Genomic DNA, 26,507 nt, shown 5'->3' with positions numbered 1-26,507 from the left:
TGTGAAATACTCAGTTAACAGATAGGGAAGGGGGAAAAAAAAAAAGAAATCTTGTTTGCTTCTGGAAGTTTCCTCAGCGCTGACACGTTTGCCTTTCAGTGCCCTGATATGTGCAACGATGGACCAGAAAATTCTGTCCCTTGCAGCTGAAAAGACAGCAGACAGACTGCAGGCCTTTCTTCAGACCCTGAAGGAAGAGGACGTGAGTACGGGAAAGCGTGTTCCCCCAAAAGCAAATGTCAGGCCCGACGACAGGTTCCAAGGACGTGTTAGAGCAGGCGTCCTCAAACTATGGCCCGCGGGCCACATGCGGGTGTTTTTGCCGTTTTTTTTTTTTTTTTTTAAATATATTTTATTGATTTTTTACAGAGAGGAAGAGAGAGGGATAGAGAGTTAGAAACATCGATGAGAGAGAAATATCCATCAGCTGCCTCCTGCACACCCCCTACTGGGATGTGCCCGCAACCAAGGTACATGCCCTTGACTGGAATCGAACCCGGGACCTTTGAGTCCGCAGGCCGATGCTCTATCCACTGAGCCAAACCGGTTTCGGCCCGTTTTGTTTTTTTACTTCAAAATAAGATATGTGCAGTGTGCATAGGAATTTGTTCATAGTTTTTTTTAAAAATCATAGTCCGGCCCTCCAACGGTCTGAGGGACAGTGAACTGGCCCCCTGTTTAAAAAGTTTGAGGACCCCTGTGTTAGAGCGTTCGCCCCGGCACTCCATCTCCTCCCCACTCTCCTTAGGGGATGAGGATTTGTATGGTTACAGCTCATGGAGGTTAAGAAACGAGGAAGAGAAGTGGACAACTGGAGGGCATTTGTGTACATTCATACAACTCTATAGCAGCAAATAATATTTATGCAGCTGTGTGTATTATGAGCAAATTAGTACACTTTTATGGTTCTTAGAACAATCCAATATGAAGATAATACCCAGATGGTAGTTATTAAGGTATTAGGTTTGCCTATTGGTGCTCTTCCTTCCTCTTTATTTTTCCCTAGAGAAGATAAATTCATAAGCAGGAGCCCTACCTGGTTTGGCTCAGTGGATAGAGCGCCGACCTGTGGACTGAAGGGTCCCAGGTTCGATTCCGGTCAAGGGCACATGCCCAGGTTTCAGACTTGATCCCCATTGTGGGGTGTGCAGGAGGCAGCCAATCAGTGATTCTCTCTCATCAATGTTTCTATCTCTGTCTCCCTCTCCTCTCCTCTCTGAAACCAATAAAAATATATATTAAAAAAAATTCATAAGCAGTAAAATATTTCGAAATTATTAGTAAGAGAATACCACCATGTCTTCAATAAGTATGTGATTATAAAATGGGTTAATAATTACCTTACGTTAGGCTGTTGATTGTTCCTATACTTCTTCTCCTGATCTACTTTTTTTGTAATAATAGATCTCAGCCTATTCAGATTCCTGCATGGAGAAGAATCCCTCCTTAAGATTAGCCTACTCTGCCCTGGCCAGTGTGGCTCAGTGGATAGAGTGTCGGCCTGCAGACTAAAGGGTCCTGGGTTTGATTCCCATCAAGGTCACATGCCTGGGTTGCAGGCTTGGACCGATGTGCAGGAGGCAGCCAATCAATGATTCCCTCTCGTCATTGATGTTTCTATCTCTCTCTTCCTCTCCCTTCCTCTCTGAAATCAATAAAAATATATATTAAAAAAAAGATTAGCCTACTCTAGCTGAAATCATCTCCCTTTCCTCAGGTATTGTCTATCTCAGCTTTCAATTTATTCCCTTTACAATTTTTTTTTTCCCCAAAATTTTTCTGTCATTCTTTCCCCTCCTGCTCTACTGTAAACTCTTTGAGTCAGATGATCATGACCCTCTTGATCATCCTTGTATCCCTCGTGCCTAGGGAAAAGAACTTGCTCAAAATACCTGTTGAATGTGTATCCCCAAGAACATAGCTCAGTACCTAGTGCTGACTGAGCGCTCTATAAATGTTTGTAGTATTGAAACCGAACACAGTGGGTCCGAGGCCGCCTGTCACTACTTGAGCCAAATTGAGCAGAGACAGGGGTGACTCATATATGCGTGTTTATTCCAATAATGCCTGCAGTATGGGGAGAGCAGTCGGTCACCCTGGAAATTCTGCTCTGACACTCCAGCCTTCAGGAGCTCAGAGTCCGATAAGTCAGCTAGTCTTCTATGATGTTACAAACAGCTCAGCTCGTGCCTGGGACCGGAGAATGGTCAGCGTTCCTGAGAAAAACTCTCGGAGGGGGTCAGGGTCCGGGCACAGCAACCAAGTCCAAGTGTGTCCTGTCCTTGGTCTGTCCTCAAAATGTATTTCTTTTCTGAGTCATGGACCCATCGAGGTATCTTATCTTTTTACAGCCTTGTTTCATCCTCTGGTTTCCTAGGGTCTGCAAGAAAACTTCTTGTCTGTAGTTAGTGAGGTGAATAATTATTAGACAACTGTGGCTCTATTCTCATTACATGCCCTTCCCCACTATCAGTATGAATAAAGTTCAGTCTCTCTTTTTTTTTTTAACTAGAGGCCCGTTGCACGAAGATTCATGCAATAGGCCTCCCCTCCCCTGGCTGCCTGCACCGGCTTTCCTCCAGCACCCGGGACCCAGGCCTTCGCTCCGGCTGGAGCCTTCAGTCTTTGCTCCGGCCGGAGCACCGCTCCTGTAGCTCCCCCTGCCCCCCGCCCTCCCCCTCATAGCAGGCGTCCTGCCCCGCCTGGCTGCTCCGCGCCTGCATGCATGCTGCCCAGAGGCCCAGAGTGGCGGGGGGTAGCGGGAGGTGCTGCCATCTTTGTCTGATTAATTTGCATACTCGCTCCTGATTGGCTGGTGGGTCGTTGCGAAGTGATGGTCACTTTGCATATTTCTCTTTTATTAGTGTAGATTGACTTCAGAGAGGAAGGGAGAGGGAGAGAGAAACCGATGAGAGAGAATCATGGATCAGCTGCCTCCTGCATGCCCCCTACTGGGGATCAAGCCCATAACCTGGGCATGTGCCCTTGACTGGAATCAAACCCAGGACCCTTCAGTCCACAGGCCAACGCTCTACCCACTGAGCCAAACCGGCTAGGGCTGAAGTTTAGTCTTGAAAACCCAGTGTCATGTGAAAATCTGCCCTGGTCTACCTAAATAAATATGTTATTTCTAACCCCTGGAGTCTCAGAAGGCCTTGAACCTGACAGATGGATTTTTTCATGTTGGGAGATTAGGGCGTTGGGGTAAAGAAGTTGTTGCCTTGCCCTAACCGGTTTGGCTCAGTGGCTAAAGCATCGGCCTGCGGACTGAAGGGTCCCAGGTTCGATTCCGGTCAAGGGCATGTACCTTGGTTGCGGGCACATCCCCAGTAGGGGGTGTGCAGGAGGTGGCTGATCGATGTTTCTCTCTCATCGATGTTTCTAACTGTCTATCCCTCTCCTTTCCTCTCTGTAAAAAAATCAATAAAATATATATTTTTTTTAAAAAAAAGTTGTTGCCAGAGACTTGTAGTCTTTTCTCTCTCTGATCGCAGCTAGCTAATCTCCTTCAGAACCAGGCGGTGAAAGGCAGAGCTGTTGGAGCCCTCCTGAGAGCCATCTTCAGAGGTAACGATACGAAGGCCCTCCCGTCTCCCTTGCTTCATTGGTAGAGCTGTTTACTTGGGGCGCATATTGCTCTTTTTCATGCTGTTTGCAGCCCCACTGAGACTTGGCTGCATCTGGGAGATTTTACGGAATCAACTAAAGCAGCAAGTCTCTTGTGGATGTCAGTGATTTTGCTGAAGGGGGTTGCAATGGCTGCCTGAGGTTGTATGGCTGGTTTGGGGTGCATTTCATAAAGTCACTTTGGTTTACTTGTGCTTTTCAAATGGTGGAGAAGATAGTAGCAGTGGTTAGTGTCTGGTCTGCTTAAGGGGCTAAGAGTTCTGGGATTGAATGAAATGGGATATAGAGATTCCTAATTTCCAGCAGGGTATATTTGTTTCCATATTTTGAAAAAGGGCCAGTTCTACATTTTTTTTGCAGATTGTGACTCAGAGTGATTTTTAAAATTGTGGTGGAATAACATTCTACAAGGCCAAAAAAAAAAAAAAAAAGTGGCTTTATACTCTTAGCAGTGCATTTTAACTTGGTTTAGTTTTCTTCCCCTCTCAAGTAAATTGGATCTGGGCTGCAAAGGTCTAAAAACGCATTTTCCTGCCCTGGCTGGTGTGGCTCAGTGGATAGAGCATCGGCCCACAGACTGAAGGGTCACGGGTTCGATTCTAGTCCAGGGCAGGTACCTTGGTTGCAGGCTCGATCATCAGCCCTAGTCAGGGCAAGTGCGGGAGCAACCAATTGATGTGTCTCTCTCACATTGATGTTTCTGTTTCTCCCCCTTCCGCTCTAAAAATCAATGGAAAAATATCCTCAGGTGAGGATTTAAAAGATTCTTCTATATAATAAAACCCTAATATGCAAATCAACCAAATGGTGGAACGACTGGTCACTATGATGTGCACTGACCACCAGGGGGCAGACGCTCAATGTAGGAGCTGCCCCCTGATAGTCAGTGTGCTCCCTCAGGGGGAGTGCCACTCAGTCAGAAGCTGGGCTCACAGCTGGCAAGTGCAGCGGTGGTGGCCTCTCCCGCCTCAAGTTGCAGGCGGGCGGTAAGGAGCGAGGGGTCCTGGACTGCGAGAGCCCTGGACTGCGAGAGGGATGTCTGACTGCCGGCTTAGGCCCGATCCCCCCCAGGGGTATCGGACATCCCCTGAGGGGTCCCAGACTGCGAGAGGGTACAGGCTGGGCTGAGGGACACCTCCCTCCCCAGTGCACGAATTTCATGCGCCAGGCCTCTAGTAAATAAATAAATACACATCTTCCTATGCATGAAAAAACTGTCAAAATTGGTTGAGTTAACCTTTATAGAAACTTGTTAAATGACTATTTCGTAGAAATATCAGAGAAAAGGAGGTTAAGTGAAAGAAAGGAGAGTAATTTTTTTTCCTGGACAGACAAACCTGAGGAAGATTATTATAGCTCCCACCTATTTTCATCTTATTTAAAAATACAGACTTGGAAAGCCTCATTTAAAAGTAGCATGGGTTATCGAGTACTTGTGGAAACTACTTCCTAATCATTTTATTTTACTTGTTTTTAAAATATATTTTTACTGATTTCAGAAAAGAAGGGAGAGGGAGATAGAAACATCCATGATGAGAGAGAATCATGGATCGGCTGCCTCCTGCAAGTCCCCCACTGGGGATGGAGCCCACAACCCGGGCATGTGCCCTTGACCGGAATCGAACCTGGGACCTTTCAGTTTGCAGGCCAACGCTCTATCCATTGAGCCAAACAAGCCAGGGCCCTCCTAATCATTTTAATTCATTGATTATATAAAAGACCAGTAGTTAAGATGACATTTTAAAAAGTTGAGATATATTGCACATAATAGAAAATTTACCCTTCTAAAGTGTTTAGTTGTTTTTTTTTAAAATTGAGATATAATTGACATATCATACAATTCATCCATTTAAAATGTTCAATTCATTGGCTTTTGGTATAGTCACAGAGTTGCATGTCCATCACCACAATGAATTTTAGAGTATTTTTATAGTCCCGAACAGAAACTCTGTACCCCTTCACTGTCACCTCCCAGGGGCTGTTGGCTTTTATTGTGACTGTGGAGCTGTTGGCTTTAAATTAAAAAAAAAAAAAAATACATTTTTACTGATTTCATAGTGGAAGGGAGAGGGAGAGAGAAACGTCAGTGATGAGAAAGAATCATTGATCGGCTGACTCCTGCACGCTTCACACTGGGGATCGAGCCCGCAACCCTGGCATGTGCCCTCTTGGGGACTCGAACCTTGACCTCCTGATTCGTAGGTCAATGCTCAACCTCTGAGCCACGCCAGCCTGGCTGGAGCTGTTGGCTTTTAAAGACTCCTGAGCTTGTGGAAGGCAGGGGGATGGGAATGAGTGGATATTAAATGCCAAACTCGCTGTTCTCCCTGAGATTCTGCTGTTTTTCTTAAATATTCCCTGGATGGTTAGATGTCTCTGGTTAATTTCCAGAGTTCTGAACAAGTTGGTTTTCACTATTTTTGTCAGTGTTCTCTTTCTGCTTTTCTGGAGGAAAGAATCTTCCAAGATCTTTATTACTCTGACATCACCCAGTGCTGATATTTTGAAGTATGTTAAAGACATTTAATTTGGGTTATGGACCCAGGAAAGTGTCCAATAGTTTTTAATTCTTTTAAAAATTAATGATAGCCCTAACTGGTTTGGCTCAGTGGATAGAGCGTCGGCGTGCAGACTCAAGGGTCCCAGGTTCGATTCCGGTCAAGGGCATGTACCTTGGTTGCGGGCACATCCTCAGGAGGGGGTGTGTAGGAGGCAGCTGATCGATGTTTCTCTCTCATCGATGTTTCAAACTCTCTATCCCTCTTTCTTCCTCTCTGTAAGAAAATCAATAAAATATTTTTAAAAAATTAATGATCTAGGTGGAAGAAGAAAGATGACATTTTCAGCCAACTGCCTAAGTTACTTTTTCAAAACTTCTCAACATTTCTCTTCTAAGCACCACAGTAATCAATATTTTGATCATTCTTTTTCTGTGTTAAACTACAAAGCTGTGTGTTTTTTCCTGTTTATTTACCCTTCAACCTTGTAAGCCTTTCTTCCTTTTGTTTCTGTACCTCTTTTTAAAACCAGGCTCCCCCTGCTCCGAGGAAGCTGGCGCTCTCAGGAGACGTAAGATATACACCTGCTGCACCCAGCTGGTGGAGTCGGGGGATTTGCAGAAAGAAACAGCCTCTGAGATCATCGGATTGCTGATGCTGGAGGTGAGCTGGGACGCATACTCACTTCTGGTTCTGGGTAGATTTGGGGGGTGGGGTGGGCATCTGTTGTCGTTTGCTGAGGGAGGGAAGACAGATGTGCCAAACCTGGCACAGGTGCTGTTTATGAATGGAAACGGTTAAAGGACAAAATAGGTGATGGATGGGCCATAGACCTTCTGGGCGTTTCCGCTACATTTCTGGTGTCACGGACGTGTATCTCTTTGAAGAGCTGGCATGTTTTAAAACATAGGGAACTGGTGGAGGATTCTGACCTTTGCAATCTTTTTAAATATATTTTTATTGATTTCAGAGAGGAAGGAAGAGGGAGACAGAGATAGAAACGTCCATGATGAGAGAGAATCATGGATCGGCTGCCTCCTGCAAGTCCCTCACTGGGGATCGAGCCCACAACCCAGGCATGTGTCCTTGACCGGAATCAAACCTGGGACCTTGCAGTTTGCAGGCCGATGCTCTATCTACTGAGCCAAACTGGCTAGGGCTTAATTTTTTTTTTTTAATTGATTTCAGAGAGGAAGGGAGAGGGAGAGATAGAAACATCAATGATGAGAGAGAATCATTGATTGGCTACCTCCTGCATGCTCCTTCCTGGCCATCTAGCCCACAACCCAGCTATGTGATCTTGACCAGAATCAAATCCTGGACCCTTCAGTCTGCATGCTGACGCTTTATCCACTGAGACAAACGAGCTAGTGCAATCCTTTATAAGGATAAGTTTGTACCAGTCTGGTTTCATTGCCAGTTCTGTTAATTCAGCAAAAGACTCTATTTCTTGGAAAGAGATAGCAAACATTTGGATTTCTGTTTAATTTTTTATTATTTTTTTTTATCCCATGAACATTAGGTCCACTGTTTCCCAGGACCATCGTTGGTAGAATTAGCCAATGAGTTTATTGCTGCAATCACAGAGGGCAGCCTAACGAATGGAAAATCTTTGGAGTTATTACCCATCATTCTCACGGCCCTTGTTACCAAAAAGGGAAATCTGGTGTGTGGAAAAGGTAATTTTCTTCCCATTTTAGTGGCTTTTCTCTATTCATGTAATCAAATTTACTTCTCAGTGTATTTGCATTTCTAGATGAACTGAGTGGGGAAGAATGTAAGAAGCAGTTGATCAGCACCCTCTGTTCTGGCCGGTGAGTCTTTCTCATTAACGTGTAGAACTTTCTCAGGACTGTAAGGGTTAAAAGAAAGAATTCCTGCCATAGCCGGTTTGGCTCAGTGGATAGAGCATCGGCCTGTGGACTGAAAGGTCCCGGGTTCCATTCTGGTCAAGGGCATACACCCGGGTTTCGGGCTCCATCCCCAGTGATGGGCATGCAGTAGGCAGCCAATCGATGATTCTCTCATCATTGATGTTTCTATCTCTCTCCCTTTCCCTTCCTCTCTGAAATCAGTAAAAATATATTTAAAGGAAGGAAGAATTCCCATTGGTTCTAGGAATTCATGTCACTGAATATTTTAGTTCATTTATAATGTGCCACTTGTATAAAATCACTTAGTCTGTGATGCATTTTTGAGAGATTATTTATTACATTTTTTTCTAAGATTACACATATAATTTCTATTTATTTGACTGTCCATCTTAACACAGCAATTTAGTCCACCAGTATTATTTGGAGTCCTAAGATCCCTAAGGCTGCGAAATCACCCTTCTGCTATATCTTTTATTTATTTGTTTTTGAGGGAGTGGAATATGTAAGTGATGTTTATATCTTCAAACCCAGAAATACGGGAATTACCCTAAGAAAAGAGTCCAACATAAAAGAAAATTCTCATACATGGATATGTTCAACAAAGAAATTTGTGATCAACTTAATCATAAAGTAATAGAGACATGAAATTTATACCCATTAAGAGTAAAATGTATAAAGTCATACATTGAAGATGAAAAGCCTTCACTGTATAGTCAGTGAATGATAGTTACAGAAAACTATGATTACAGTTAGGTATATTAAAAAGAACCAGAAGGAAATATCCAACATTATCTAAACCAAAGATGACCACTTTTATAGTTCCTTGTATAAGACCTTTTACATAAATGATTTTAGGCAGGTATATCAGCACATGTATATTTATCTGTTGATTCATTTGTTTTTAAGTATATTTTCATTGATTGCAGAGAGGAAGGGAGAGGGAGAGAGAGAAACATAATGTTGAGAGAGAAGCACTGATTGGCTGCCTCTGCGTGCCCCTGACCGAGAATTGAACTGCAGCCTCCTGGTTCATAGGTTAACGCTCAACTACTGAGCCACACTGGCTGGGCTGATTCATTTGTTTTTAATTACACAAAGGATCTTATTCAGTACACATTGAATTATTCATATCCCACTTCTGTTCATGTCTGTGTATAAAACTACATCATTTTTTTACATCTTTTTTTAATAGTTCCACAGTAGTCTATTTGGCTAATATCCAATTGCTAGATCCCCCCCCCCCCCCAATAATATTTGATCAATACCCTTTTGCAATTACAACAAGTGCTGCAGTGAACATATTTATCTGGGTGACTGTTACAAGCATGTAGAGGGGGGTATCTTTCTAATAGAGAGTTGGGTGGGTCTGTGCTTATGTGCATCTTTTTTTGTTTTTAAATCCTCACCTGAGTATTATGTGCACCTTTAAAGTTGGGGAGTTGGGGAGTCTTATCTTCCCAGGAGGGCTATGTCAGTGTACACTCCCTAAAACAGCAGGTGAGCAGGGTTTCTTCCCCACAATCTCACCAGCATTGACTATCATCAGACTTCGATTGCTTGCCAGTCTGCTAGGTTAAAAGCATTTGTTTCATAGTTTTACATGTTATCTCTTTGACCTTTTTTTTTTTTTTTTAATATATTTTATTGATTTTTTACAGAAAGGAAGGGAGAGGGAGAGAGAGTTAGAAACATCGATGAGAGAGAAACATCGATCAGCTGCCTCTTGCACACCCCCTACTGGGGATGTGCCCGCAACCAAGGTACACGCCCTTGACCGGAATCGAACCTGGGACCCTTGAGTCCGAAGGCCGACGCTCTATCCACTGAGCCAAACCGGTTTCGGCATATCTCTTTGATCTTGTTTCCCAGTGGTACCAAATCACGCTAGAAACGGCCCTAATTTCCCCCTCCTTACTAATTTTATAAGTTAAAATGCGATGAACTGACATCTTCTTCATCATTATCTTTAACCAGATGGGATCAGCGATACGTGATTCAGCTCACCTCCATGTTCAAGTAAGCATCGTCCTTCCCTCTTCTCCTCCTGTCCTGCGTGTGAGCTCCCCTGCTACAAGCTGGAATGTAGCAGCTCACACCCACTCTTTCCCCAGTGACAGTATTGATACCTGTGTTTTCTGTTACAGGATTTCCCCCTACTCTTTTTTTTTTTTTGCTTTATTTGCTTTCTTAAAGTATAAGTTTATGATTTTTTTCCAAGGCGACTTCGCTTAGGTAAGGTTCTTGGTTTCCTTTAAGGTTCTCTGTTGGAGACAATGCAAAAGGGGCATTATAATATTCTAGTATCTCCCCCATTAGGCTGTGGCGTGATCAGGCTCTGGCCCTTAGAATCTTTGCTCCACAGGGATGTGCCTCTGACTGCTGAAGAGATAGAACTCGTGATGGAAAAAGTGTTCAAGATGTTCTCCAAGCTGAACCTGCAGGAAATACCGCCTTTGGTCTATCAGCTGCTGATTCTCTCCTCAAAGGTAGGAGGACAGCATTGTTTCGTTTGTTTTCTTTTCTTTTTTAAATATTGATTTCAGAGAGGAAAGGCGAGGGAGAGAGAGAGAGAAACATCAATGATGAAAGAAAATCATGGATCGGCCGCCTCCTGCACGCCCCACACTGGGGATGGAGCCCACAACCCGGGCATGTGCCCTGACCAGGAATCGAACCAGTGACCTCCTGGTTCATAGGTCGGTGATGCTCAACCACTGAGCCACACTGGCTGGGTTGCATTGTTTCTTTTTTTTAACTCCAGTGGGATGTCCAGTCAGGGCCCTTCAGCTTATTCTTACCCTTGATGTACCTGCTGGGCCATGGTTGCTTTCATGCCATGTTCGGTGATTTGATCTAGTAAAAAGGTCATGGTCCTCAGCCCAGGAAAACGGCTTGTCAGGATGTTTGGTGTGTGGTAGTAAAAGGAATACAGATCTCAGAAAGGGTGGGCTATAGGCCCCTTAAGTCTGGCATTAAGATGTATTTAAAAAAAAAGAAAAGAAAAAAAAAAGATGTATTTTAGCCCGGCCGGTATGGTTCAGTGGTTGAGCCATGAACCAGAGGTCACGGTTCGATTCCCAGTCAGAGCACATGCCTGGGATGTGGGCTCCATCCCCAGTGTGGGGCGTGCAGGAGGCAGCTGGTCAATTTCTCTCTCATCATTAATGTTTCTCCCTTCCTCTCTGAAATCAATAAAAACATTTTAAAAAAGAGAGATGCTTCTATATCTCTGTTCCTTTCCTCTCTCTAAAAAAAAAATCAATGGAAACTTTATCTTTTTATTTTTTTATTAATGTCTTTTTTTATTGTTTAAAGCAGCGGTTGCAACCTTTTGGACCTCACAGACCACCAGTGGTCCGCGGTTGGCAACCACTGGTTTAAAGTATTACATATGCCTCCTTTTTCCCCCATTGACCCCTCCCTGGCCACTCTCACTCCCCAGAACAAGCCCCCACCACCCCAGTGTCCGTGTCCATTGGTTATGCTAATATGCATGCATACAAGTCCTTTGGTTGATCTCTAACCCTCCCCTCCCCTGCTCCACCCTCCCCTGCTTTCCCTCTGAGGTTTGACAGTCTGTTTGGTGCTTCTCTGTCTCTGGATCCATTTTTGTTCATCAGTCTGTGTTCATCATATTCCACAAATGAGTGAGATCATGTGATATTTATTCTCTGACTGGCTTATTTCGCTTAGCATAATGCTCTCCAGGTCCATCCTTGTGTTGCAAATGGTAAAAGTTCCTTTTTTATAGCAGTGTAATATTCCATTGTGTAGATGTACCACAGTTTTTTAATCCACTCACCTGCTGATAGGCACGTAGGCTGTTTCAATAGAAACAATTTTTTTAAAAAAGATGTATTTTAAACCCAATTTTAACATGAAAATATTCCGTATTCATAAATTCTTACTGTGACTCTAGGTTGTAATTTGTTTATTTAAATTTATCCTTGAGAAGCCTTTAAGCTGAAAAGTTCAGCTTGCTGATCTTGCCTGTTTTGTATTTTTTCAGGGAAGCAGAAAGAGGGTTTTGGAAGGCATCATAGCTTTCTTCAACGAGCTAGATAAGCAGCACAAAGAGGAACAGAGTGGTGATGAGTGAGTAATACAGTTTAGAAACAAAACCACTTTTATAGATGTATCGTCTCATTGTGCATTTTAGCTACTTCACTGTTATCTAACCTTCCGGTCCCTGCCTCCACCTCCGAGCCCACAGCTTCCCTAACCCTCTCCTAGCTGCCCAGTAACAAAGTTAAAAGAACCGTGCATCCTCCTCAGCTCTTTTCATTTGCACCTTTCCGGGAAAATAGCAATAACTGTTCTGTAAGTTGTAAGTTTAAAAGCTATTTATTATTAAGTGTCTCCTCTGTGCCAGGAATGTGTGGTCCTGAGCCTGCAGTGGTGAGCCAGTCAGTCAGGCAAGGCCCCCGCTCTTGTGGAGCTTAAATTTTAGTGAGAAGAGAACGAAAATGAGAAAAATATTAGAGTGGGAAGTGCATCTAATTCAAATGGATGATGTGATGGTGGCAGCATAGCCACTATCAAAGCATTGTGTTGGGGTGTTGGGTAGTCAGGGAGACCTCTCTGCGAAGCTGCTATCTTAACTGACTGGTAAGAGCCACAATATGTAGATCGGGGAAAAGAACATTTTAAGTTAGTGAAACAGTTAGTACAAAGGCAGGAAACAGCATGGCATGTCTGAAAAGGGATTTTTTTTACAGCAAGTATTTGTAAGTGCTTGTCTGTGCCACGTGCTGTTTAAGCACTTTAAACCTCACAACAACCTTATTTTGTTTCTATTTTTTGGGTGTAGAAACCACGGCACCGAGAAATTGAGAAATTTCTCAAGATTATATAGCCAGGGCGTGGTGGAGCTGGGTTTGAATCCAGGCGACTTGGCTGTAGAATTCACACTCTTTTTTTAAATTATTAATTTGAGAGGGAGGAAAGGAGAGAGAGAGAGAGAAAAAGAGAGAGAGAGAGAGAAAGGATATCAATTTATTCTTCCATTTATTTATGCATTCATTAGTTGCTTCTTGTATGTGCCCTGGCTGGGGATCAAACTCACAGCCTTGGTATATCGGGACAGTGCTCTAACCAAGTGAGCTACCCAGCTGGGGCTAGCATTCACACTCTTAATCCTGTTGCAGCCTACTGCCTCTGCTCTAGAGTAACCTGCAGTTATTTGGATACTCAGGAAAGACTGACAGAAAAATAGGTTTCGGGGGAAATAAGTTCATCTGTGACTCTGTTGAGTTTGAGGTGTATGTTAGCATTCCATACGGAGGTGTTTAGCAGGCAGTCTTGTATTACAGGGAGAGGCCAGAGTGGAGATAGAGGTTGGGAGGGACCAGATGGGGTCACCTAGGGCAGTGGTTGGCAAACTGCCGCTTGCGAGCTGCTGTTTGCCGCTCTGTTGACTAATGAGTTTGCCGACCACTGCGTAAGGCATTACCATTACCCAGAAGCTTTGACTTCAGGTTAAAGACATTAGTACATTATTAAAATGTTTTTTAAGTGTTTTTCCCTAAGGCAGTGGTCGGCAAACTCATTGGTCAACAGAGCAGCAAACCACAGCTCGCGAGCCGCAGTTTGCCGACCACTGACCTAGGGAAAGTGTGAGAAGAAGAGAAAGAAACCGAATACTGAGCCCAGAGGCATCCCACCATTTAAAAGGAGGGTGAGCTCAGCTGGCGTGGCTCAGGGGTTGAGCGTCGACCTATGAACCAGGAGGCCACAGTTCGATTCCTGGTCAGGGCACATGTCCGGGTTGTGGGCTCGATCCCCAGTGTGGGGCGTGCAGGAGACAGCCGATCAATGATTCTCTCTCATCATTAATGTTTCTCTTTCTCTCTTCTTCTCCCTCCTTCTTCCTCTCTGAAATCAATGAAAATGTTAAGTAAATAAGTAAGTAAATGGAGGGTGAACCAGGAAAAAAAAATAAATAGATCAGCGGTCTGTGACAATGCAATGCCCCAGAACCTCAGAGAAGAAACTATGTCAAGAAAGAAGTGGTCAGCCGAAACCGGTTTGGCTCAGTGGATAGAGCGTCGGACTGCGGACTCAAGGGTCCCAGGTTCGATTCCGGTCAAGGGCATGTACCTTGGTTGCGGGCACATCCCCAGTAGGGGGTGTGCAAGAGGCAGCTGATCGATGTTTCTCTCTCATAGATGTTTCTAACTCTCTATCCCTCTCTCTTCCTCTCTGTAAAAAATCAATAAAATATATTTAAAAAAAAAAAAAGAAAAAGAAAGAAGTGGTCGGCTCTGTGGGATTGGCCGAGGCTTTAATATGGGACTTGATGATTGGTTTTGGCAGCAGAGGGTTCATTTGGAACCCTTGCAATACTAGTCAGTGGCATTGGGGGTGGGGAATTGGGAGGGGACAGCCTAAATGAATTGTGTTGAACTGGGAAGAGGTAAAGAAGTGGAAATAATGACTGTAGACACTTTTCAGGAAGTTTTGTTGCAAAAGGGAGCAGAGAACGAGGCGGTGGAATCTTGGTACTTGCTGCCTTCCTCCAGCGACCATGCGTTCAGCCCGCGTTGGTCCACTTGTTCGTCGTAGAATCTCCCCTGCTGTCTCTTCTTACTTTTCTGCTGAATCTTGCAGGCTCTTGGATCTCATTACCGTGCCGTCAGGTGAACTTCGTCACGTGGAAGGCACCGTTATTCTCCACATTGTGTTTGCCATGACATTGGACTGTGAACTCGGCAGAGAACTCCTGAAACACTTAAAGGTAGGGGCAGACTCTTGAGGTGACCCGGGATCTCTGTGAAGCAGGGATGTCTGAGCTCAGGCCCCTTCTATGCCAGTTAGTGACAGGAAGGAAGCAAGGAGAGAGACTGCAGAATGAGCCTGGGTATAGAGCAAGCATGTCAAACTCGCGGCCGGCGGGCCACAAGTTTGACATGCTTGGTAGAGGATCTCTTTTTTGACTTTGAAAATATATGATGTCACCACACTGGTAAGCAAGTTCCATTTTAACCATTTGTATGCCCTAAGCGTCTATGACGCAAGCGGCGGATCTTTTTTTAATTAGATTCACAATATCGTAGCAGTTAACTGGTGAAAGCCATTCCTTAAATGTTGTAGTGTTTGAAAAGAAAAAGTCCGGCCAGCATGGCTCAGTGGTTGAGCTTCGACCTATGAACCAGGAGGTCACAGGTCGATTCCTGGTCAGGGCACATGCCCAGGTTTCGGGCTCGACCCCCAGTGTGGGGCGTGCAGGAGGCAGCCGATCAATGATTCTCATCATTGATGTTTCTATCTATCTCTTCCTCCCTGAAATCAATAAAAGTATATTTTTAAAAAATTTAAAAAGAAAGATGGGAACTGTTCAGCAAGGAACTGAAATTTTTATCTTAACTCCACTAGTATCTTACGTTAATGTCAACCCTGAACTGTTTCCCCTTTTATGAATTAAGGATATTGCCTATTTCTAGTATATTTGAGGTTTTGTGAAGCTAAGTCATTCATTAAATATTTGTGAAGTACTAAGATAAAAATTCTAAGTATTACAAACTCTTTAAAAGAAAGGTAGTATACAGATGAAGGACCTGTTTTTCCCTAACATTTTGTTTTGAAATGTTTAATCCACAGAAAAGTTGAAATACTTTAGCAGGACAAACATCTGTCTACCTTTCACCTAGATTTACACATAAACGAATGAGTATGGCTGTGAGCCAGTGAAACTCTATAATGGCACTGAAATTTGAATTTTATTTAATTTTCATGCATCATGAAATATTCCTTTGATATTTTTCTCCCTCCACAATTTAAAAACGTAAAAACGAGTTGTAGCTCGTGGGCTGTACAAAAACAGGCTGGGTTTGGCCTGCAGGCTGTCGTTTGCCAACCTCTGTGCCATTGCGTTACATCCGAAGGCTCATGGTAGCAGGCTGTGAACTGCTGGTGATGCTAAATCTTCTGCTTCAGACAACTGCCATCAGTTTTCTTCATTTGTGAAGATACATGTTTCCTTTTATAATTCGAAAGTCATCCATGGGATCACTCATAATTTGAGATCATGTGACGGTCCTCGTCCTCATCAGCCTTTCACACGTAGTTTTTGTCTTACGTACTGAGGATTCGTGGCCTACGTCAGTAATTATGCTGGGAGTTGCAAAATGGTAGAATGAAAATTAAAATGGTTTTTCTGCATTATTGATTGCCTTTTTTCTGTGCAAAGAGCCTTCCTTTTGCCTTCTAATTTTTTGGGGGAGTATCATTATGTACTCATGAACCTTTTTAAATTCAATGTACTCAGTGCATTAAAGTGAGCCATACTGAGTTTGAAGAATTCTTTGTATATTCTGGGTACAAGCCCTTTATCGTATATATGAGTAGCACGTATTTTTCCTAGTCTCGTGGTCGGCAAACTGCGGCTCACGAGCCACATGCAGCTCTTTGGCCCCTTGAGTGTGGCTCTTCCACAAAATACCACGGCCTGGGCTAGTCTATTTTGAAGAAGTGGCGTTAGAAGAAGTTTAAGTTTAAAAAATTTGGCTCTCCAAAGAAATTTCAACCGTTGTACTGTTGATATTTGGCTCTGTTAACTAATGAGTTTGCCGACCACTGTCCTAGTCTATGGCTTGTCTTTTAATTTTCTTAGTGGTATCTTTTGAAGCACAAAAAAGTTCTGAATTTTTATAATGACCAATTTATTTTTTTTTCTTACATAAATTTTGCTTTTGGTATTGTGTAGAAGACAATTTTTGCCTAATCGAGGTTCTTAAAGATTTTCTGCTGTTTTCTTCCAAAAGTTTTATAGGTTTAGCTCTGACATACAGGTTTCTGATGTATTTAAGGACCTTTTTTTTTAAAGTAGGCTGTGTTACACTTTTAAGATGTAAGTAATGACTTCTTTTTTGTTTATCTGTTCTAGGCAGGACAGCAAGGAGATTTCAGTAATAATATATGCCCCTTCAGCATTGCCCTCCTGCTCTCTATAGCAAGAATACAAAGGTTTGAGGAGCAGGTATTTATTTATTAATGACTTTTTGGTTCCTTCTATAGCTGATAAGGAGTTCAAGAGCCTGTGTTGTTGTTTTTTATTATCCTTTCCTAAACAATTCCACCTCAGTCCTGCCAGCAGCAAATTCCTCTGTAAGACATGTAGGGCCCTAGCCAATTGGGCTTAGTAGATAGAGCGTCGGCCCTTGGACTGAAGGGTCCCAGGTTCAATTCCAGTCAAAGGCGTGTACCTCGGTTTCAGCCTTGATCCCAGAGCTTTGTGCAGGAGGCACCAGTTGATGTGTGTGTGTGTCTCTCTCTGTCCCTTCCACCTTCTCTATGGAAAAATATCCTCAGGTGAGGATTAACAGCAATAAAAAGAGACATGTAGGCCCACACTGTTGTCTGGGGGTTGCTTGAAGACTTTTCTTCAGGTACTTGGTTTATACCTCTATTTGCTATTGTTTGGTAAGATAGGTGAATAAAAATGGAAACATCACACAGTACAGGTGGTAAGGATGGGAAGGTTAGCTGGGTGTTCTGCAGTTCTATTATGGTCTATTATGTTCTAGTAGAGGCCCGGTGCATGAATTCCTGCATGGGTGGGGTCTGGCCGGCCCCGCCCCAATCAAGAGGATCAGGGCTGGGCCGGCCAGAGGGAGGGGCCATGGACAGTTGGCCAGCCAGCCCCAACCCCTGGTTGAATTCCTGGTCGAGGGGACAATTTGCACATTAGCCTTTTATTATATAGGACCTAGAGGCCTGGTGCACAAAATTCGTGCACGGCGGGGGGTGAGGGGTTCCCCTCAGCCCAGCCTCACCCTCTCCAATCTAGGACCCCTCGCATGATGTCTGACTGCCAGTTTAGGGGGATTGGCAGTCAGACATCTCTCTCACAATCTGGGACCACTGACTGCTAACTGCTCACCTGCCTGCCTGCCTGATCACCCTTAACTGCCCCCCGTGATGGCCTGGTCACCCCAACTGCTCCCCCCCCGCTGGCCTGGTCACCCCCAACTGCCCCACCTGCCACCCTGGTTGCCCCACACAGCCTGCTGCTCAATCATTTGGTCATCCCTCACTAACCCCCCTGCTGGCCTCATTGCCCCACACAGCCTGCTGCTTAGTCGCTTGGTCGTCCCTCACTAACCCCCCTGCCGGCCTGGTCACCCCACTCAGCCTGCTGCTTAGTCATTCAGTTGGCCCTCACCCCCCAGCCGGCCTGGTTGCCCTACGCAGCCTGTTCGGTCGTCTGTTCGGTTGTTTGGGTTGCAACAGTCGCTTAGGCTTTTGTGTGTGTGTGTGTGTGTGTGTGTGTGTGTGTGTGTGTGTGTATAGACTAGAGGCCTGGTGCATGAAATTCGTGCACGGGGAGGGGGTGTCACTCAGCCCAGCCTGCACCTTCTCCAATCTGGGACCCCTCAAGAGATGTCCAACTGCCTAAATGGGATCGGGCCTAAACGGGCAGTTGGACATCCCTCTCACAATCCAGGACTGCTGGTTCCCAACTGCCTTCCTGCCTGATTGCCCCTAACCGCTTCTGCCTGCCAGCCTGATCACTCCCTAACCATTCCCCTGCCAGCCTGATCAACGCCTAACTGCTCCCCTGCTGGCCCGAATGCCCCTAACTGCCCTCCCCTGCCGGCCTGGTCGCCCTTAACTGTCCTTCCCTGCAGGCCTGGCCCTCCCCTTGCAGGCCTGGGTTCCCCCCCAGTTGCCCTCCCCTGCAGGCCTGGGTCCCCCCCCAACTGCCCTCCCCTGCCAGCCCGGTCACCCCTAACTGCCCTTCCCCGCAGTCCTGGTCGCCCCCAACTGCCCTCCTCTGCTGGCCCAGTCACCCCTAACTGCCCTCCCCTGCAGGCCTGGTCGCCCACAACTGCCCTCCCTTGCGGGCCTGGTCCCTCTCAACTTCCCTCCCCTGCTGGCCATCTTTGACCACATGGGGGCGGCCATCTTGTGTGATGGAGTGATGTTCATTTGGCATATTACCTCTTTATTATATAGAATATAGGATTAGCTTTCCAAGAAATTATCCCTGATCAAGTTGAAATAATGGTGAATAGGTTATTTGCAAGGATAAAATTCTTTGCCCTTTTTTCTCACGTGTTCTCTACTTGTGGGAAGGCCTGTCTCTTAAGTTCCCACTGAAAGTCATAATTTTTATGTCGTACTCATCTAGTGAAACAGTTGTCATGGGGATATGAGTAGAGCAGCAAGTAGGAACTATGACAAGGTTATGATTCTCTGGCAGTGAACATCATTTTTTGCTTCATTTTCCAATTTCTTTCATTATATTAGGTGTTTGACCTTTTAAAGGCTTCAGTTTTTAAAAGCTTTAAGGATCTCCAGCTTCTCCAAGGTTCAAAATTTCTTCAGAATCTAGTCCCTCATCCGTCCTGTGTTTCAACCATGATCTTGGAAGTGGTAAAGAACAGGTGAGTTCATGAGCCACACCTTAGTAGGTTCCTCAGTTGTTCGGTGTGAGAAAATGTGTGGTGCCATACCTATGGCCCATCAGAGAAAACTGCTGACATGTTTGTGTACGTTCCTTTTTAACGTATTACTGGTTCATATTGGTGTGCCCTTGCACTGTAAGAAGTCCTGTCTTCCCTAAATGCGGATGTTTTTTCCTTTTATTTTCTTTGAGTAACCCCTTTCCCTTTCTCTCTGTTCTCTCCCATTCGCTATTGGAATTTCTTGATCTCTGTGCCATATCTCAATTTTTCTTCCATGCTTTTCATATTGTCTTTTTATGTGAAGTTCTACAAAAATCCCTTAGCTCTTTCTTCAAATTAATTTGTTCTTCAGCTCTGTCCATTTTACACGTCAGTCCATCGATTGGGTTTTTCACTCCAGCAATCATGTTTTTCATTTCCAAAATTTCTAGTTTCTTTTATAACAGTTTCTTTTTGTTTCATGTTATTGTATTCTTTTTTTTTTTTTTCATCCGAGGATATTTTTCCATTGATTTTTAGGGAGAGTAGGAGAAACAGAGAGAAATATCGATATGAGAGAAACACATCAATTGGTTGCCTCCTGCACACACCCTGACCAGGGCTTGGGCCTGGGAGGAGCCTGCAACCAAGGTACATGCCCTTGACCAGAATCGAACCTGGGACCTTTCAGTCCGCAGGCCGACACTCTACCCACTGAGCCAAACTGGCTAGGGCCATGCTATTACCGTATTTTCCGGTGTATAAGACGACCTTTTAACCCAGGAAAATCTTCTCAAAAGTTGGGGGTTTTATTCACCGGAAAATACGATATTTACAATTTAGAATTAAAGTGAGTTATTGCCAAATGATGGGTGGGTTACCGTATTTTCCAGCATATAAGACCCCCGACTTTTGAGAAGATTTTCCTGGGTTAAAAGGTCATCTTATACACCGGAAAATACGGTATATTATTACTAGAGGCCTGGTGCACAAATAAGTGCACTGGTGGGGTCCCTTGGCTTGGCCAGCAATCAGGGCCAATCGGGGCCATCTTGCCCAGTCCCAGTTGGGGCGGCCATCTGGCGGGAGGTTAGTCGTCTGCGGGGAGGGATTGTGGGAGGTTGGCTGGCTGTGGGAAGTTGGCTGTGGGAGCGCACTGGCCACCAGGGTGCAGCTCCTGCATTGAGCGTCTGCCCCCTGGTGGTCAGTGCGCATCATAGCGACTGGTCATTTGGTCGCTTAGGTTTTTATATATATAGGTTTCTCTAAGGATATTCTTTAAACTTTTAAAATCTCCCCTGTGTTCCAATAACCTTTTTCCTCAGGTATTAGTTCTATTCAATTAATTTGGTGCTTCTCTTTCGAGGCCTTTTTTTCTCGTATTTGGTGATTATTGCTTGTCCCCTTACTGTTTCTGGTGTTCCCTGTTAGTTTGGGAGGGCCGCACCTACCTAGCACAGTCTAGCTCTGATCTGAGAGCGGTAGATGTGCTGAGGGCTGATCTTCTGGGCGTGTGGTTCCATGTCCAACAGCGTGTCGCCATCCTCCCCGAGAGCAGCTCTGCCTCTCAGGCCCAGGATCCTCTGTTCACACATGTCAGCTCAGGGCTGTCTGGTCATGGCTCACTTCTTGGCATAAAGTGGGGACATAGCAGGTATTGGAGAAGCAGGTGGAGGAGGATGCTGTATACCATAAGGATGCATGAGAAGAAACGGTTCAGGTGAAGGCTCTTGGTTATTGTTATCGGATCAAGTTTGGGAACTGTGTGACATGGCAACGAAGATAAAGGGAAGGTGTTTCACTCCGCTTCTCCTTTTAACTAAGCGTTGTTTTCTTGCAGTGTCCATAGTTGGGATCATGTTACTCAGGGCCTGGTCCAGTTCGGTTTCATTTTAATGGATTCATATGGGCCAAAGAAGGTTGTTGATGGAAAAGCTATTGAAACCAGCCCAGGTCTTTGGAGAACACCAAACCAGCATGCGTGTAAGCTGGGAGGTACCATCCTGTTGGAAACTTTTAAGGTAAGACTCTAGCTTGGCAACTCTTCCTAATTTCATTAAACGATATTATAAGTGGGGCGTGATGTTTGCCTGGAGTTTGGAGGACAGGAAATTTGAGTTTCGGGAATAGATTGGGGTAGTAATTGAAACATTACAGTTCTAGTTTAATGGAATACTTACTTTCTCATCTTTTATATGAATTTTTCATCCTAATTTTTCATTCTGATAATTCCTTTTTTAAAATAAATCTTTTTTGTTGAAAATATTACATATGACCCATTTTCTCCCTCATTTACCCCCTCAAGCCCGCCCCCACCTCTGATAATTGTTTAGAAGTATGAATATATGGCCCTAGCCAGCTTGGCTCAGTGGATAGAGCATCAGCCTGCGGACTGAAGGGTCCCAGGTTCGATTCTGGCCAAGGGCACATGCCTGGGTTGCAACTCGATCCCCAGTGTGGGGTGTGCAGGAGGCAGCTGATCAATGATTCTCTCTCATCATTGATGTTTCTATCTCTCCTCTCTTCCTCTCTGAAATCGATAGATATATTTTAAAAAAGAGAAGTATGAATATATATTAGATTTCCCTTGGTTTCCTCCAGCAGTAAATCATTTCTGAGTGTTTTTTTAATGCTATTTCTTTTCTTTTTTTTAAAATATATTTTATTGATTTTTTACAGAGAGGAAGAGAGAGGGATAGAGAGCCAGAAACATCGATGAGAGAGAAACATCCATCAGCTGCCTCTTGCACACCCTCTACTGGGGACGTGCCCACAACCAAGGCACATGCCCTTGACCGGAATCGAACCTGGGACCCTTGAGTCCGCAGGCCAACGCTCTATCCACTGAGCCAAACCGGTTTCGGCTTAATGCTATTTCTTTAAAAAAAAAAAAAAATAGTCTTTTACATTGCTGTAGATTATCAGGCTTGAAGAATCATGCTTATTAGTTGTTGTTGAAGAACCAAAACGGGGAATTTACCTTTTTTAAACTCGTTACTATATGATGACTATTGTCTCAGTCTTAATTTCTGAATCAGCTTTGAAAAATACATTTTCTTTCGAGTAAAAAAAGAAAGCTGGATCTTATCTGAGGCTAGAAATGTTGCTTTGCAAGTGATTCCTCTAAGTCATCTTCTTTGTTTTTCTTTTTCTTTTTAATCTTCACCCTAGAATATTTTTCCATTACTTTGTAGAGAGAGTGGAAGGGAGTGAGGGATGATAAGAGAAAGAGAGAGAAACTTTGATGTTAGAGAGACACATGGATTAATTGCCTCCTGCATACGCCCCGACCAGGGTTGGGGATCAAATCTGTAGCTCAGGTTTGTGCTCTTGACTGGGAATTGAACCCCTGACCCTTTGGTGTGAGGGCTGGCACTCTAACCACTGAGCAACACTGGCCAGGGCATCTAAGTCATCTTCTTGACATGCAGTTGTTAAATGAGGCTACACGCCAAAAGTGTGGGCTGAAATTATTTGATACTAAATGTTTTTTTAAAATTGATTTCAGAAAGGAAGGAAGAGGGAGAGAGAGAGAGAAACATCCATGATGAGAGAGAATCATGGATTGGCTACCTCCTGCAAGTCCCCCACTGGGGATTGAGTTCACAACCCGGGCATGTGCCCTTGACCAGAATTGAACCTGGGACCTTTCAGTTCGCAGGCTGACACTCTATCCACTGAGCCAAACCAGCTAGGGCCATTTGATACTAATTGAAATGTTAATCTAGTGTCCTTCTCTGGAACTATGAAGTGAAAGTCATAGAATAGCCCTTGAGAGTTGTATGTTAGATGATATAAATGACTCTTATTAATAGTAATTGGATTAAAAAGCACTTTAAGAATAAGAGCCTTTAATAGTTTCCATTTTTAATCTTCTTTAAAACTAGGGAGGTTCCATTTGATTTCACATAGATAGATGTTGGCTTTGTCACGGCATCTCTAGAGCATATAATTTACTACTAATAATCTCATTATTACTCTATACCTCAAATAACCCAGTTCGGGGAAGAAATTTAACTAAAATTCCTAACAAGTCCTTTTTAAGGCAACCATTGCACTTCCAGAAACTGGTGAAGGTGTTTTTAGGTTTTCAGACATTTCTGTGGGTTTATACATTTTCCATTAAATGTGCATAAACCTGGCTGGTTTGGTTGAGTGGATGGAGCATCGGCCTGTGGGCTGAAGGGTCCCGGGTTCGATTCCCAGTCAAGGGCACATGCCCCATATGGGCTCCATCTCCAGTAGCGGGCGTGCAGGCGGCAGCTGATCAATGATTCTCTCTCATCATTGTTGTTTCAATCTCTCTCTCTCTCCCTTCCTCTCTGAAGTCAATAAAAATATTTTTTTTAAATGTGCATACTGTCAGCAATGTGGATGGTGGCATGTGATGGATACCCAAGTGCAGTCATTCCTGTTTGATGTTGAACTTTATATGTAGCAACATTTTCATTGTAGGTTCATTTTCATTGTAGGGATCTCTCTGTAGGTTCCTAAACATGGTTGTTTGAGGGTGGGGTTGAGGGATCCTGTCTTTCACGTGATTCTCATATCTGTCTTTGAAATAAACACTGAAGTTTTATCCATATCCAGACTGTCCTTCATTCTGCCTAACATGCATGGATGCAATTGTGAGCTGAAAGTCACCAAGGAGTATTTTATTGGTTCTTCTGTTCTTTTAGATCCATGAGATGATCAGACAGGAAATTCTGGAGCAGGTCCTCAACAGGGTTGTTACCAGAGCATCCTCTCCCATCAGCCATTTCTTAGGTATGGAACTTGGGAAAGGTGGTTAAAGTTCTCAGGAATATTTTCATTTCAGTGTCATCATGTTTTGATCATGGGGGGAAAATTAGCGATAAAAAAATTAACAGCCCTGGCCGGTTTGGCTCAGTGGATAGTGTCGACCTGCAGACCGAAGGGTCCCCGGTCTGGTCGAGGGCACGTACCTCGGTTGCAGGCTCCTCCCCAGCCCAGGCCCTGGTCAGGGCGCCTGTGGGAAGTAACCAGTCGATGTGTTTCCCTCACATCGATGTTTCTCTCCCTCTCTCTTCCACTTTCTCTAAAATCAATGGAAAAATAACCTTGAGTGAGGATTAGAAGTGCATATATATAAAAAAGAAGTTAACAGTAGTTTCGTGCAGTCTTTTATTATAATGTCAGTAAAACATTAAGTCCATTCATGTTGTCTGTGGTTGTCCAGAAAGGAAGGCGCATATAACCAACGAGAAGCTCTGACCTTGCATCAGCCTTGTCTGTTTGTATAGTAATTGTCACGAGTGCTGTCCTGCTGCCCCCATGGACTCCCATTCTAGCCCTGCGCACTGGCACGTCGCCAGGGCTCATTCCATGCAGCCCTCTGCCGCCTCGTCCTCTGCCGTGAACTCTAGGCTGTCCTGACCCTCAGCTCCGCCCCTGTCCCTCAGGAGGACCGTGGGTCCAGGTCTCCCTCTCTGTGGGTGGGGCGGTGAGAAGGCTCACTGGTTACTTCCCTTCCTCAGGGACCGTTGTCCTGTGCTGCCTTTGTCTGCTGTCTGAACATTGCAGTTTGATATCATTTGTCCATTTGGTTGTTGAAAGTTGGAGGATAGCTCACTGTTACTTCATCATGGTGGGAAGCAGACGCCTGTTCCTCTTTGTATGTCTTCTTGCTTATGCATGTCATTCCTGTTTCCATGATTTCAGTTGTTTTCATGGGCACGGCTCCCAAGTCTTCATGTCTAGACTGCCCTCTTTCCGCAGCTCATTGCTTTCATTCCTGCTGGGTTTTCCATTTAGTATGTTTTCCCTTATATCTCAAATGCAAGAGAGTTTCCTTCAAACAAGTGCCCCTTTTTATTGCCGCTATTTCTATTTGAGGCCTGGCTCTCCAAGTCCCAGAAGCTGGAATTCTTTCTTATCTTCTCCAATACACTCATATCTAAATTCTCCCATTCTTTTTATATATGTATACTAGAGGCCTGGTGCACGAAATTCGTGCGCAGGGCGATGTGTCCCTCAGCCCAGCCTGCACCCTCTCCAATCTGGGACCCCACAAGGGATGTCTGACTGCTGGCTCCCAACTGCTTGCCTGCCTGCCTGATCACCCCTAACCGCTCTCCTGCCAGCCTGATTGCCCCTAACTGCCCTCCCCTGCAGGCCTGGTCACCCCTAACTGCCCTCCCCTGCAGGCCTGGTCCTCCCCAACTGCTCTCCCCTGTAGGCCTGGGTCCCTCCCAACTGCCCTTCCCTGCAGGCCCGGTCGCCCCCAACTTTTCTCCTCTACCAGCCTGGTCAGCCCTAACTGCCCTCCCCTGCAGGCTTGATTGCCCCCAACTGCCCTCCCTTGCAGGCCTGGTCCCTCCCAACTGCCCTCCCCTGCTGGCCTACTTGTGGTGGCCATCTTTGACCAGATGGGGGCAGCCATCTTGTGTGTTGGAGTGATGGTCAATTTGCATATTACTCTTTTATTAGATAGGATTGATTTCAGAGAGGAGGGGAGAGGGAAAGAGAGAGAGCAACATAAATGATGAGAGAGAATCATTGATCGCTGCCTCCTGCACACCCCCTACTAGGGGTCGAGACTGCAACCCAGGCATGTGCCCTGACTGGGAATTGAACCGTGACCTCCTGGTTTATAGGTCACCATTCAACCACTGAGCCATGCTGGCTGGGCTAAATTCTCCCATCCTTTCCCTCTTACTGTTGCTTCCCGCCCTCCCTCCCCCGCATCCATTGCCTGGTTTCCATCTTCAGACCTTGCACAGAGACCGCTGCCTCAGTTTCCTAACCGGCCTCCCCTGCTTTCTCCTCTCTGCAGTGCAGCCTGCACATGGCCACCAGCGTATTCCTACCGCACCTCCATCACTTGGGAATCACTGATTCCCTTAGTACTAACTTGCCAGCTCTTTGTCCTGCACTTAAGGCCCCTGACAATTGATACCCAGTATTTTTTTTTTTTTGATACCCAGTATTAACTTTAATTATTTACTTACTTATTTGGAACCTTCACCCCCACTGCACAGATGTGCGCACTGCCCCCTGCCCATTCCTGTACCTCCCCCTGCGTTCCCTTGTGTGTAGCAGGCCTTTCTGGCTCGTGGTCCGAACCTGGCTTGGCTTTGTCCTCTCTGCTGAAGCACGCC

The 26,507-nt window shown here is 44.8% G+C and overlaps 1 protein-coding gene across 1 annotated transcript in view; it reads left to right on the top strand.

Annotated features, from left to right (window-relative positions):
- Positions 1-26,507, top strand: part of FANCI (FA complementation group I) — a 55,289-nt gene that overhangs the window by 1,513 nt on the left and 27,269 nt on the right. The window contains exons 2-14 of the mRNA XM_079763990.1: positions 100-202; positions 3,495-3,567; positions 6,658-6,788; positions 7,648-7,804; positions 7,882-7,939; positions 9,974-10,015; positions 10,362-10,485; positions 12,009-12,094; positions 14,609-14,735; positions 16,884-16,976; positions 19,250-19,386; positions 21,227-21,407; positions 24,066-24,153. Of these exons, the coding sequence (XP_079620116.1) occupies positions 119-202; positions 3,495-3,567; positions 6,658-6,788; positions 7,648-7,804; positions 7,882-7,939; positions 9,974-10,015; positions 10,362-10,485; positions 12,009-12,094; positions 14,609-14,735; positions 16,884-16,976; positions 19,250-19,386; positions 21,227-21,407; positions 24,066-24,153 (1,381 nt within the window). The 5' untranslated portion in view covers positions 100-118. The remainder of the gene's footprint in view (positions 1-99; positions 203-3,494; positions 3,568-6,657; positions 6,789-7,647; positions 7,805-7,881; positions 7,940-9,973; positions 10,016-10,361; positions 10,486-12,008; positions 12,095-14,608; positions 14,736-16,883; positions 16,977-19,249; positions 19,387-21,226; positions 21,408-24,065; positions 24,154-26,507) is intronic.

Source organism: Cnephaeus nilssonii (genome assembly GCF_951640355.1).
Source record: "Cnephaeus nilssonii genome assembly, chromosome: 24".
Taxonomy (NCBI): Eukaryota; Metazoa; Chordata; class Mammalia; order Chiroptera; family Vespertilionidae; genus Cnephaeus; species Cnephaeus nilssonii.
This window is presented reverse-complemented; position numbering and strand designations above follow the sequence as displayed.